Consider the following 14,595-nt stretch of genomic DNA (forward strand, 5'->3'; position numbering starts at 1 on the left):
TGGTACCTGCCTCTGATCTTCAGTCTATGTTGTTCCACTCAACCCTGAACGTTTCTTCTTGTTTGGATGTGTGGTCACTTTTCCTGGGGGAATTGGACTTAATTAATTATGCCTGTAATTGTTAATGCTTGTTCTAAACTTTCTTACAGTTTTTAATGCTGACTTTAATGTAAAAGCTCTTGTAAGATTTATTATGCATGACAAATAAACACAACTTTTTTTTAAATCAAGATGCCATGTTTATCTACCGTTGTGCTCTAACACATCGGCACCCTTGCACTTTACAATGGAGTGCAATACAGCAGAATATTGTGGTTTCTATTTTCAAAACTGGTCGAATGTCTATTTTGACCCTGTAGGCAACTGCAACTTATCACCTTTAGTCCAGGCCATTTGTGTGAAAAATCGAAATTTCAGTTTAGAATTTATTTTCTTGGTCCTGTGCAGTTATAAGTCAAACAAAAACACATGTGAACACCAGATGTTTTCACTTTCAAATTTTTTTTTGAAGAAATTGTGAATCTTGCAAGTGTGCCAATATATTAGAGCACAACTGTATAGATGATAATCAAGGAAGAGCATCTATATCCCTCTAAACAATATTGGCTGTGTGAAAGTTGACCGACTAGGATTTCTATGTAAACTGTCATTATATCCTTCTTTAATTACACATTAGACAGCATTTTAATAAAAAAATCGAACATAAATAGTCTGTGTGCTCTTGTTAATTTTTCCTTCTGGGATTATGTCTCTCTTTTCTAATTGGTGAAATCTCCCCAATTTGTAATTCCAGGGGTGCAACTTTCACTGGGGACAGGGGGCACACCGTCTGAAATTGCTAAAGAAATATAAATATTTTGTCCCCCCCCACTTCTAAAATCAAAGTTGCGCCCCTGCGTAATTCAAACACTGTTATTAAATGGGAAGGTATTTCTTCTATTTATCCTGACCTGAACCTTAAACCAGATTGACTGAAAAGGGCATGAGATTCATTTTATTGGGTGTAACACCATCAGTCGAAAGAAGAAAATATCATAATATCAATAATTAACAGGAATAATAAACATGTGAAGAGCAATTGACATTCTTATGTTGAATTTACATTAGAAAAAGTAATACAATTGTTGTTGTTTTGTCTCTACATCAAGTGACAGTATATCTATTTAGTGGCATTCACTGAGAAACTGGTAAAGAAATGTATGATGGAATGTCATACGACACTGACACTTAAGTTCCATAAATTGTCATGTTTTCAACAAGCTTAAACCTTCAGGCCCTGAAACTCCATTATGACACAATCTTCTTAATACAATTCACCTGCATTCCTCAATAGTAATTACTACCAGTACCATTGCACTAACAACTTTAGTTGTTTCTTGGAAAGAAGCAATAAATATTTTAGTAGCAGGCAGGACATATACTGTACTGTAGTTTCTCCGCCCCTACCTTTATGTACAAAGCTGATTGCTTCAGCAGGTAGTCCAAGAGTCTTGGGAATGTTTAACCCTTTGGAGGAGAATGGACGACAACATTCCAACCGATTCTAATTGATGACATCACAAGGGGTTGTTGTTCATTACTAGTTATTGAACTGAAACCTAATTCTTGAAGGGGCAATCTTTTAAATGAGTGATATATAGCCATTGATTCTTGAAGAATGTAACTAAAAAGTGAGTGCTTTTTGTTGTTTGAAATCCAGATTGCCTCTTTAAACAGAATTGAGGATGGCGTTCTAAAAAATTCACTCCTCGTAGGGTTAAATAAATCCATCCATCCATGTGTGTTGGGTTTAGGAGAAACACACAGGTCCGATGTCCAGGCCAAACTCCTGGTCCTCCTTGCCTATGTCCATGGGGGCCAAGTCTACGATAGGTAGTCTGGCTGGCGTCTGAGTTCTGTACTCAATCACAGTCTTGCCCCAGTCTCCATTTGATTTCTGCAGACACAGGAGAAGAAGACATACCGTAGTCTCTTAATGTTCTGTATTATATCATGTTTTATGTGTTGTGTGAACCCCAGGAAGAGTAGCTGCTGCTTTAGCACTAGCTAATAATCCAATACTAAATACTAAAAGACAGGGTGGGTAGGCTTTTGTTCCCACATCCAGACCAACTTTGGCACACTTGATTCAAACATTCCACAACGCATGTAGGTAGATGGTTGATTGGTTGGTTGGTTGGGCGGGCAGGCGGGCGGGTAGGAAGGCAGGCAGGTAGGTATAGATAGGTAGTAGGGTTGTGATTTTCGATTGCATTTGCATTGATGTCAGAGTGGTTGGAGGGACAATAGAGCCCTGAGTACCAGACCATTAGGACCTGATGGTGGGGCAATAGAGCCCTGAGTACCAGACCATTAGGACCTGATGGAGGGACAGTACCAGACCATTAGGACCTGATGGAGGGACAATAGAGCCCTGAGTACCAGGCCATTAGGACCTGATGGAAGGACAATAGAACCCTGAGTACCAGGCAATTAGGACCTTGTGGAGGGACAATAGAGCCCTGAGTACCAGGCCATTAGGACCTGATGGAAGGACAATAGAACCCTGAGTACCAGGCAATTAGGACCTTGTGGAGGGACAATAGAGCCCTGAGTACCAGACCATTAGGACTTTATGGAGGGACAATAGAGCCCTGAGTACCAGGCCATTAGCGACCTGATGATTGTTAGCAAGTTGGGTACTCCTAATGCATGTCCAGAGTGCATAAGATATTATCATGACTCAACTGTCAAGCTGAATTTTACTGCTGTCATGACTGCCAGTGTGGCGGTAATAGGGCCACCGCAAAAGCCATAGTAGGTAGGTAGGTAGGTAGGTAGGTAGGTAGGTAGGTAGGTAGGTAGGTAGGTAGGTAGGTAAGAAGGTAGGTAGGTAGGTAGGTACATTATATATAGAAGTATGTGGACACCCCTTCAAATTTGTGGATTCGGCTATTTCAGCCAAACCCATTGCTGACAGGTGTATAAAATCGAGCACACAGCCATGCAATCTCCATAGACAAACATTGGCAGCAGAATGGACTTACTGAAGAGCTCAGTGACTTTCAACGTGGCACCATCTTTCCGACAAGTCAGCTCGTCCAATTTCTTCCTTGATAGAGCTGCCCCGGTCAACTTTAAGTGCTGTTATTGTGACGTGAAAATGTCTAGGAGCAACAACGGCTCAGCCATGAAGTGGTAGGCCAAACAAATTTACAGAACGGGACCACCGAGTGCTGAAGCGCGTAGCGCGTAAAAATCGTTTATCCTCGGTTGCAACACTCAAACTGCCTCTGAAAGCAATGTCAGCACAAGAACTGTTCATGCCAAGCGTCGGCTGGAGTGGTGTAAAGCTCACCGCCATTGGACTCTGGAGCAGTGGAAATGCGTTTTCTGGAGTGATGAGTCACGCATCACCATTTTTCAATCCAACAGACAAATCTGGGTTTGGCGGATGCCAGGAGAGCACTACCTGCCCCAATGCATAGTGCCAACTGTAAAGTTTGGTGGAGGAAAAATAATGGTCTAGGGCTGTTTTTCATGGTTTTTGGTTCCAGTGAAGGGAAATCTTAACGCTATAGCATACACAGACATTCTAGACAATTCTGTGCTTACAACTTTTTGGCAACAGTTTGGGGAAGGACCTTTTCTTGTTTCAGCAAGACAATGGCCCTGTGCACAAAGCAAGGTCCATACAGAAATGGTTTGTCGAGATTGGTGTGGAAGAACCTGACTGGCCTGCACAGAACCCTGACCTCAACCCCATCAAACACCTTTGGGATGAATTGGAACGTCGACTGCGAGCCAGGCCTAATCGCCCAACACCAGCGCCCAACCTCACTAATGCTCTCGTGGCTGAATGGAAGCAAGTCCCTGCAGCAATGTTCCAATTTAGTGGAAAGCCTTCCCAAAAGAGTGGAGGCTGTTATAGCAGCAAAAGGGGACCAACTCCATATTAATGCCCATGATTTTGGAATGAGATGTTCGACGAGCAGGTGTCCACATACTTTTCGTAGATGTAAGAATAGGTAGGTAGGTATACTGTAGGTAGAAGTAGGTGTAGGTATACTGTAGGTAGGTAGGTAGGTAGGTAGGTAGGTAGGTAGGCAGGTGGTAGGTAGGCAGGTGAGGCAGGTAGGCAGGTAGGTAGGTAGGTAGGCAGGCAGGGAGGTAGGCAGGCAGGTAGGCAGGTAGGCAGGCAGGCAGGCAGGCAGGTATACTGTGGGTAGGTAGGTAGGTAGGCAGGTATGGGTGGGGTCTACTGTAGGTAGAATTAGGTATAGGTAGGGAGGTAGGCAGGTAGAAGTAGGTATAGGTAGGTATACTGTAGGTATAGGTAGGTAGGTAGACTGTAGGTGGAAGTAGGTATAGATAGGTAGGTATGCAGGCAGGTAGGTATGTATACTGTAGGTAGAAGTAGGTATAGGTGGGTATAAGTAGGTGGCAGGTGGCAGGCAGTGGAGGTAGGCAGGCAGAAGTAGGTAGGTAGGTCTGTAGGTAGAAGTGGGATAGGTAGGTAGGTAGAAGGTGGGTCATAGGTGGGTACAGTACTCCTGTAGGTAGAAGTAGGTAGATACAGTAGGTATCCTGTAGGTAGAAGTAGGTGTGGGTAGGTAGGTAGGTAGGTAGGTACAGTAGGTATCCTGTAGGTAGAAGTACACCACTGGTCAAAAGTTTTAGAACACCTACTCATTCAAGGGTTTTTCTTTATTTTTACTATTTTCTACATTGTAGAATAATAATGAAGACGTCAAAACGATGAAATAACACATATAGAAACATGTAGTAGCCAAAAAAGTGTAAAACAAATCAAAATATATTTTATATTTGAGATTCTTCAAATAGCCAATCTTTGCCTTTATGACAGCTTTGCACACTCTTGGTATTCTCTCAACCACCTTCACCTGGAATGCTTTTCCAACAGTCTTCAATGGGTTCCCATATATGCTGAGCACCTATAGGCTGCTTTTCCTTCACTCTGCGGTCTGACTCATCCCAAACCATCTCAATTTGATTGAGATCGGGTGATTGTGGAGGCCAGGTCATCTGATGCAGCACTCCATCGCTCTCCTTCTTGGTAAAATAGCCCTTACACAGCCTGGAGATGTGTTGGGTCATTGTCCTGTTGAAAAACAAATGATAGTCCCACTAAGCCCAAACCAGATGGGATGGCGTATCGCTGCAGAATACTGTGGTAGCCATGCTGGTTAGGTGTGCTTTATATTCTAAATAAATCACAGACAGTGTCACCAGAAAAGCACCCCCACACCATAACACCTCCTCCTCCATGCTTTACGGTGGGAAATACACATGCGGACATCCGTTCACCCACACCGCATCTCACAAAGACACAGCGGTTGGAACCAAAAATCTCCAATTTGCACTCCAAACCAAAGGACAAGTTTCCACCGGTCTAATGTCAATTTCTCATGTTTCTTGGACCAAGCAAGTCTTTTCTTATTATTGTTGTCTTTAGTAGTAGTTTCTTTGCAGCAATTTGACCATGAAGGCCTGATTCACACAGTTTCCTCTGAACAGTTGATGTTGAGAAGTGTCTGTTACTTGAACTCTGTGAAGCATTTATTTGGCCTTCAATTTCTGTGGTTGGTAACTCTAATGAACTTATCTTCTGCAGCAGAGGTAACTCTGGGTCTTCCATTCCTGTGGCGATCCTCATGAGAGCCAGTTTCATCACAGCGTTTGATAGCTTTTGCAACTGCACTTAAAAAAACATTCAAAGTTCTTAAAATGTTCCGTATTGTCTTAAAGTAATGATGGACTGTCATTTCTCTTTGCTTATTTGAGCTGTTCTTGCCATAATATGGACTTGGTCTTTTACCAAATAGGCCTATCTTCTGTTTACATCCCTAACTCTGGGTCTTCCTTTCCTGTGGCGGTCCTCATGAGAGTCAACCCTACCTTGTCACAAAACAACTGATTGGCTCAAACGCAATAAGAAGGAAAGAAATTCCACAAATTAACTTTTAACATGGCACACCTATTAATTGAAATGCATTCCAGGTGACTACCTTATGAAGCTGGTTGAGAGAATGCCAAGAGTGTGCAACGCTGTCATCAAGGCAAAGGGTGGCTATTTAACACTTTTTTGGTTACAACATCATTCCATGTGTGTTATTTCATAGTTTTGATGTCTTCACTATTATTCTACAATGTAGATAATAGTAAAAAATAAAGAAAAACCCTTGAATGAGTAGATGTTCTAAAACTTTTGACCGGTAGTGTAGGTATAGGTAGGTAGTTAGGTAGGTAGGTATACTGTAGGTAGAAGTAGGTATAGCTGGTAGGTAAGCATGTAGCTAGGTATACTGTAGGTAGAAGTATGTATAGGTAGGTAGGTAGGCAGTCAGGTATAGGTAGGTAGGTAGGCAGTCAGGTATAGGTAGGTAGGCATAGGTAGGTAGGTAGGTAGGTAGGCAGTCAGGAATAGGTAGGTAGGCATAGGTAGGTAGGCAGGTAAGTAGGTAGGTATACTGTACTGTAAGTAGAAGTAGGTATAGGTAGGTGGGTATGCAGGCAGGTAGGTGGGTAGGTAGGTAGGTAGGCAGGTAGGTAGGTATACTGTACTGTAGGGTAGAGAGTAGGTATAGGTAGGTGAGGTAGGTGGCAGGCAGGTAGGTGGTAGGTAGGTAGGTAGGTAGGTAGGTAGGATAGGTATACTGTACTGTAGGTAGAAGTAGGTATAGGTAGGTAGGTACTGTAGGAAGGTAGTTAGGTGACTTACGGAGCAGCCATCCTCCAGGACAGTGTATCTGAGGCGGGAGTTGCCCTGAACCTTGACCTCCTGTCCGTTGGAGCCCTTGAGGATCAGAGCCTTCTTCAGGTTGCCTGTGGCTCCGTCATTCACGGCCACGCTGTTCTTGCAGTGGTAGGTGACATTCTGGACACCCTCCTTAGAAAGCAGGCGGATCAGCCTAATCTGAATGGTTACGGCGTTGGGCAGCTCCTCCTTGTTGCCGTAGCTAAACTGGAATCAGAAGTTTATTGAAAAAAAGAATTTCACAGGGACACTATTGTACATTAATCAGCATTTCAGTTTTTACATCAATGTTAGAAAAATACACCTGGAGGTGTAACAGTTTTTCACAAACATCTCCAGCTATTTTTCTGACAGAAAGAAGTCTTCAATTGCTATATAATCAAGGCAGCAGAGGATGTATGTTTTTAAAGTAGTATTGTGCTTGGTGAATTTATTCTACAGTATGGTAGCTGGTTTATTCATAGAAGCAGTTGGCCGCTTTAGAGGTATCCACAGTGTAAAGCTATCATCTATATACTTATTGCGCTCATTGAATAGACATTGGGTATATTTTATATACTCACTTTAGTTCCTCCATTCATATTTGCTCCAAACCAGACAGGTTTGCTGGCAGTGGGAGTGGATTTGGTCCACCATGTTTTGCGAGGGATGCTGGCTGAGATGGGGTGGGCTGAGATGCAGGTCTCACCAGTCTCCATGTTGCAGAACACCTTGATAACATCCTTGGTACTGCCCTGGTTGGGGTCCAGCCAGTAGTCTCCTGGACATGGAAAGACCAAGTATCAGATCATACAGTAGATACATATCAGCTACCTCATCATCTATTAGACACACGGACTCCACTTGTCAATAAAGTTAATATCACCTAACGAGTACATCCCTCCATTAATTCATCTATAACACCCTAACTACGTCGCAGCAAATCAAAAGCTTGAGTAAAGTAAGGCAAGATTAAAAGCAGTTAAAAACAAGAGAAGAAGACACAGTCTGTTGTGAAAAGTGGACCTACCGGTCTTTTGAGTAGTTAAAAACTAGAGAAGAAGACAATGTCTGTGGTGAAAAGTGGACCTACCGGTCTTTTGAGTAGTTAAAAACTAGAGAAGAAGACAATGTCTGTGGTGAAAAGTGGACCTACCGGTCTTTTGAGTAGTTAAAAACTAGAGAAGAAGACAATGTCTGTGGTGAAAAGTGGACCTACCGGTCTTTTGAGTAGTTAAAAACTAGAGAAGAAGACAATGTCTGTTGTGAAAAGTGGACCTACCGGTCTTTTGAGTAGTTAAAAACTAGAGAAGAAGACAATGTCTGTGGTGAAAAGTGGACCTACCGGTCTTTTGAGTAGTTAAAAACTAGAGAAGAAGACAATGTCTGTGGTGAAAAGTGGACCTACCGGTCTTTTGAGTAGTTAAAAACTAGAGAAGAAGACAATGTCTGTGGTGAAAAGTGGACCTACCGGTCTTTTGAGTAGTTAAAAACTAGAGAAGAAGACAATGTCTGTGGTGAAAAGTGGACCTACCGGTCTTTTTAAGGGGGTGGCACTGCTTGATGTCCTGGCAGGTTTTGGCGGGGTTGGCCTGGCTGCCATCGGGGCACTTCATGTTCTGCAGGTTTCACTGAGGCTCTTCAGCGTGGTCTGGATGCCCTGGTCTGCCCCGAGGACGGTCGAGGCATTATTGGGACGCGCCTCATCCTCGTTGAACTCTGGAGGGGATGGGGGCCGGAGTCGTCCCAGTTGGACTCTGGAGGGGGGTTGAGGGGGGGCTGATTCATCCCCGTTAAACTCTGGGGGTGGAGGTGGTCCATCCTGGTCCTCGCCGAAGTCGTAGTCGAAGGAGCTGCTGAAGCCGAACATATCAGCCCCAGCAGTGGGAGGGCCAGGGGTCCCTGGGGGACCAGGGGGACCAGCATCCCCAGGAGGCCCCTGGGAAAGAGGAGAGAAGTCAAGAAACAGGTATGTTACTGTCCTTTGATATGCCATGTCTGCTTGTTGGCTTTTTTTGCATTAGAAACACTGAATGTGTCACAGGTATGACTTATTTTCATGCTTAATCTAACATGCAATTCTATTGGAGAAGCAATTTATCAACATCCATAGCCTGGTTTGTTCTGACATCCATTTGAAAGTCATAGCGGATCAAACCAGCATAATGACAACAGAACCACTAGTCTCTAACGTCTCACCTGAGGTCCGATGTCTCCACTGGTTCCTCTTGATCCAGGGGGAGCCCATGGGCCCGGTCAGCCCAATTTGTCCATCACCTCCTGCGGGGCCAACCACACCAGGGGGCCCCTGATGAGAAACACAATGGGATTTATAAAGGGAAACAAACAGCACACACAAATGGACCATTATACTGAGGCATTGACAGCTTATTCAGTGTACTGACTCTCTGTCCAGTAGGTCCTACAATTCCTCCAGCTCCAACATCCCCAGATTGTCCCTACAAACAGAAGGCCATTGGTTAGCCTGTTATTGACTGACATAATTAATAATAAAAACATTTCATTGATTTTGCCAAGTTAATACGATTTTCCATAAATGAAATGACAGATTATGCCTTTTAATAGTGCTTGGTCAATTTTTACTCACAGTTGTCCCAGGTAAGCCTTGCAATCCAGTGAAGCCTCTGTGGCCTTTCTGCCCTCTCTCTCCTTGGTCTCCTTTGGCTCCCCTGTCTCCCTGTGGCCCTTGAGGCCCCTAGGATGAACATGAACATTTGCTTTAAATGACTGTGAGCAGATTTATCCAGATCAACACTCACTGAGACTAATTCAACATGGGTTTACTGGTCTGTCAATAGATACAGCTTCCTGTGTCAGTAGCAAAGGTTCATGTTAGTGCTGGACACCAACATTGAGAATTCAATGTGATTTCGATATCGTTTGATATTGATATCGATATGAGCAGGGCATATCGTGATAGCGGTTCTGTAGACACAGAACCCTCTCACAGGCTCTTCAGTATACTTCACTGCCTGTTGATGGGCGATCAAGTCGTCAAAGACTCCAACCCCCAAGCCATAGACTATGGCTACTACTATGGCTACTACTTCTCTGCTGCCGCACGGCAAGAGACACCGGTGCATCAAGTCTAAAACCAACAGGCTCTTGAACGACTTCTATCCCCAAGCAATACGACTGATCAACAGCTAACAAAATAGCTACACAGACAATCTCAGTTAACTCTGTATCTTTATTGACCTTTTATTTAAATCTTTGCACACTCACAGGGACCTACACACTCACAAACTCCATCATTTGCACACTCACACATAATATGCACATACATTTATACTGACTCTACACACCTACTCACATGCAAGCTGCCGCTACTCTGTTCAACTTATATCCTGTTGCCTAGTCATCTTACCCCTATACATATCTACCTCCATCACTCCAGCATCCCTGCACATGTAAATATGGTATTGGAACTGACTTTATAAATATTTCCTGTATACATTTTTACATTTTACATTTTAGTCATTTAGCAGACACTCTTATCCAGAGCGACTTACAGTAGTGAATGCATACATTTCATACATTTTTTTGTACTGGCCCCCGTGGGAATCGAACCCACAACCCTGGCGTTGCAAACACCATGCTCTACCAACTGAGCTACCAACGCTTACTTACTTTATTGTGTATATCATATTTCTTATTTCTTGTGTGTTTTTCCCCCTAATAATACATTGTTATTGATTATTGCGCTGTTGGGTTTTGAGTTTGCAAGACAGGCTTTTCACTGCATGCGACATTAAAACTTGGAACGGGCTTCCCATTGTATTGGAACTGGTTGGGTAGGTTAGGACCACAGGCATTCACACCTGACCCAATGGGCAATCAGCAAGCAGCTGTCTGAACTTTACAAAGCCATGGAAGTGCAATGTTACTCAACTGTTTCGATGCTGTTCATTCAAACCGATATGATACCAATATTGGTTCAGGAAAAAAGTAAACAGATTTTGCATATCACTAGTTTATACAGTATGTACTAATCAACAGGCATACTACTACCACTAGTAGTGTACTCTACTTCATCAACAGGCATACTACTACCACTAGTAGTGTACTCTACTTCATCAACAGGCATACTACTACCACTAGTAGTGTACTCTTCTTCATCAAAATACATACTAGTACCACTAGTAGTGTACTCTACTTCATCAACAGGCATGCTACTACCACTAGTAGTGTACTCTACTTCATCAACAGGCATACTACTACCACTAGTAGTGTACTCTACTTCATCAACAGGCATACTACTACCACTAGTAGTGTACTTACTTCATAGGAAATGTAAGAGAGGTGTTCTTACCAGCGTCCCCCGGATCCCTGATTGTCCCTGGGGTCCTGGAGGCCCTCTAGCACCCTAGTGTTGAAAAACAAAAAAACAATGTCAAGAGAAATCAAATCAAACAACCTGAAATGAGTTTACTACTACCAACCTTGTTACATCTACTCAGAGCATGACAGCTCTTAACCCTGAAACATTACATTTTTACATTTAGTCATTTAGCAGACTCTCTCATCCAGAGAAGACAGTAGTGAGTTACCGTAGTGAGTGCATACATTTTCGTACTGTGTTTTGACCTCAAACACTGTAGACTCCTATGACCTCTAACGCCATAAGGGTCTACAGTCATGTCTCAAGGCTAGAAGGCTCTGAACGTTGGTGTGGTAATTAACTCTGCGATGGCATTGTGGCAATGTCCAGATCACTCACATTGTTTCCTCTCTTCCCAGGGACACCAGAGGTGCCAACTGGCCCAACAGAGCCATGAAGCCCCGGAGTTCCAGCAAGACCTTCAGGACCAGGATTCCCTCTATCTCCCTACAGACAGACAGACAGACAGACAGACAGACAGACAGACAGACAGACAGACAGACAGACAGACAGACAGACAGACAGACAGACAGACAGACAGACAGACAGACAGACAGACAGACAGACAGACAGACAGATAGATAGATTGATTTTCGGGTGAAATGGTTTGATCATACATTTCCATAAAGTTTCTTGTCCATCTGTAGCTGTGTCTTACCCTGGCTCCTATAAGTCCATCCTTGCCATGTACCCCATCAGACCCAGCATTACCCTGTAAAGACAGATTGCTACATTAAGTTTACCTGTGCTGTATAGTACAGTATCCTTCTGTTACAGTAAAGACCTGCTTTTCAGGGGAACTATTATAATTCCCACATGAATGAAATGTGTTCACTGAACCCACAGACAGAACAGTCATGGGTCAATTAAGTGAAAACACATACCGTAAGACCAGGGTCCCCTCCTGGTCCGGTTGCCCCTGGTAACCCGACTGCACCGACAGCGCCCTTGCCTCCCGACTTCCGGGGGCACCTGATTTTCCGGGTGCACCCTGGGTAAATAAGTGTGACATCACTGGTCAGGACACAAATGGAAAGTGTATGAGTGTACTGTATATCTGACTGAGTCTTGGATTGGGACTCTGTTCAGTGTATAATGATACTACTCTCAAGGCTATAGAAATGAATGGTGAATGTGAACTTGAGTTCCATACGTACAGCAGTACCGGGGGCCCAACCATCCCGCTCTCTCCTCTGACTCCAGGTATGCCCACAACACCTCGCTGTCCTGAGATGCCTGCTGGTCCCGCTCGGCCCATCAGGGCCCTGTCAGAAACAAAGACCCTCCCATTGGCCAATGGTGACTTCAGATATTTCCTAGTCTAGCAAAAGAAGTATAGAGTAATGGAGGATGGCAGAGAAGTCTCGCTCTGTAAACCACTTTGAACGATACAGCTAAAACTTTTACTTCTGTAACTCTCTCATATTTACCCCTGGTCCATCCTCTCCAGGCTCTCCCTTGTCTCCTGGGGCACCTGCTGGGCCCGGGGCCCCTCTCTCTCCTACACGCCCAGGGCCTCCATTCTCGCCTCTAAGTCCAGGAGTACCTGCCTTCCCTGGGGTACCAATGTCTCCAGGCGCCCCTACCTCACCCTGGAAGAGAGGAAAGACAGCTTGAGTAATGGAACAACATATTTCACTATATTGCTCTATGTTCTATGGTTTATGAAATCATTTATTGGTGATCTCATAGGTATAAAGTGATTTGATTGGTCGATAGTAGGATTAACTCACAACGGAGCCTGCTGGACCAACTCCCCCAGGGAATCCTGGGAAACCAGACCCACCCTGAAAATGACAGATGAAATTCTTATCAGAAAATATCAACATACTGTACTACGTATTCAGTGAATTCCCTGGAAAAGCATTCCTACTCTGTGCTGAGTAGCCATGATCAGGTCTATTTCTACAGTAAATACCATGGTGAAGTGTTTGTATGGATGCTCCAGCAGTTATACGTCACCCTCAGTACGACTCACTTACCGCGGCCCCTTGTGTTCCTCTGGCCCCCTTTAGTCCAGTCACACCAGCAGGACCCTGGGAACCAAGTTTACCAGCTGTTCCTTGGAGTCCCTGTGCTCCAGCCTCACCCTTCTGACCCCTCTCTCCTGGTTCACCTTTGACCCCAGGTTGCCCATCGGGACCCTGCGAAGAGTCGGACACAATGACCATGATTACTGGGCAGATTCATCGCCATGCGAAACGACTTCCAAGTCTCACCATGGATATAGTTACTATGTGGTTATATAGAAATGGTTATTGACTTTGACCATTACTGAAATGTTTATTCTACATTATACAGGAGGATGTTTGCAGCGTAATCTGTTCAGACAACACCTGTAACAACACCAAGCCAAGGTTGACAAATTAACAGAGCATAAAGGGACACAATATAAAGGGACACAATACAACAGGGCAGGGGCCTGTCATAGCTGACACTATTGGGCGTGACAGACCTCCACATTGTTTGAAAGCCACTCACAGGAGACCCAGGGAATCCTACTGCACCGGTTGGACCAGGCTCCCCAGAAGCTCCCTATAACAGATGTTGGGTCAGAGGTCAGTACAGAGGTATATGAGAACTATTAACAGTATGTTGCAATTGTCTTTTTTTACTATGGGACAATTGTACACAAGACAACTTACAGTATTTCACGTGTCAATAATTTTACAAAATGAATCGCAGTACTTACGGCCACTGCTCTCGCTCCTCGACGTCCAGGGGTCCCTTTAGGGCCGGCCTCTCCCTAAACCAAACAAATATAATATATTGTCTGGGTATCTGTGGTAGATACTGAGGCCTTAATATGGATAGGTGTTCTCTGCAACAGTGTATGTTCATCTAGTCTGTCTGTCTAAGTGCTGTTGGTGACTGTATGCTGGATGCTCCTTTAGGGTTTAGGCAGGGTTACTGTTAAAGCACTTTGTGACAACTGATGATGTAAAGAGGCCTTCATGAATACATTTGAGTGAGTGAGTGAGTGGTGAGTGAGTGAGTGAGTGAGTGAGTGAGTGAGTGAGTGGTGAGTGAGTGAGTGAGTGAGTGAGTGAGTGAGTGGTGAGTGAGTGGTGAGGGGGGTGGTGGTGAGTGAGTGAGTGAGTGAGTGAGTGAGTGCTTTACCTTGTCACCATTGAGCCCAATGCCTCCTGTTGGTCCAACTGGACCAGGAAGTCCCTTCAAATGAAAAACAAACAGGATTTCAAATATACTATAACTTGCTGTGAACAACTTACTATGGTTGTGAAACCAATGAAACTAGAATGTGCATCAAAAGGTCACTACAATCCACCCAGGGCTAAAAGTGGTTATGATGACGTCACTACATTTTGACATATCACTCAACTTGAACCTAACAGAATTTTGTTGTGGGTTACATTTTAAGATGTTATCTGTGCTTAAATCCTTGATGTAATCCATTTAGGTGACTCAGAAAGGTATGTGTAGGCATGCATGTGTA

At 44.0% G+C, this 14,595-nt stretch overlaps 1 protein-coding gene across 1 annotated transcript in view; it reads right to left on the minus strand.

Annotated features, from left to right (window-relative positions):
* Positions 1 to 6: 6 nt before the first annotated feature.
* LOC106574883 (collagen alpha-2(V) chain) overlaps positions 7 to 14,595 on the minus strand; it is a 44,831-nt gene continuing 30,242 nt past the window's right edge. Inside the window, 24 exon segments of the mRNA XM_045711829.1 lie at positions 7 to 83; positions 1,447 to 1,936; positions 6,722 to 6,964; positions 7,321 to 7,517; positions 8,271 to 8,366; positions 8,369 to 8,469; positions 8,569 to 8,675; positions 8,936 to 8,977; positions 8,979 to 9,044; positions 9,142 to 9,195; positions 9,345 to 9,452; positions 11,070 to 11,123; positions 11,478 to 11,585; positions 11,797 to 11,850; positions 12,023 to 12,096; positions 12,099 to 12,129; positions 12,304 to 12,387; positions 12,389 to 12,403; positions 12,569 to 12,730; positions 12,872 to 12,925; positions 13,121 to 13,282; positions 13,620 to 13,673; positions 13,831 to 13,884; positions 14,259 to 14,312. Coding sequence (XP_045567785.1) covers positions 1,790 to 1,936; positions 6,722 to 6,964; positions 7,321 to 7,517; positions 8,271 to 8,366; positions 8,369 to 8,469; positions 8,569 to 8,675; positions 8,936 to 8,977; positions 8,979 to 9,044; positions 9,142 to 9,195; positions 9,345 to 9,452; positions 11,070 to 11,123; positions 11,478 to 11,585; positions 11,797 to 11,850; positions 12,023 to 12,096; positions 12,099 to 12,129; positions 12,304 to 12,387; positions 12,389 to 12,403; positions 12,569 to 12,730; positions 12,872 to 12,925; positions 13,121 to 13,282; positions 13,620 to 13,673; positions 13,831 to 13,884; positions 14,259 to 14,312 — 2,121 coding nt within the window. The 3' untranslated portion in view covers positions 7 to 83; positions 1,447 to 1,789.

Source organism: Salmo salar, unplaced genomic scaffold (genome assembly GCF_905237065.1).
Source record: "Salmo salar unplaced genomic scaffold, Ssal_v3.1, whole genome shotgun sequence".
Classification (NCBI taxonomy): domain Eukaryota; kingdom Metazoa; phylum Chordata; class Actinopteri; order Salmoniformes; family Salmonidae; genus Salmo; species Salmo salar.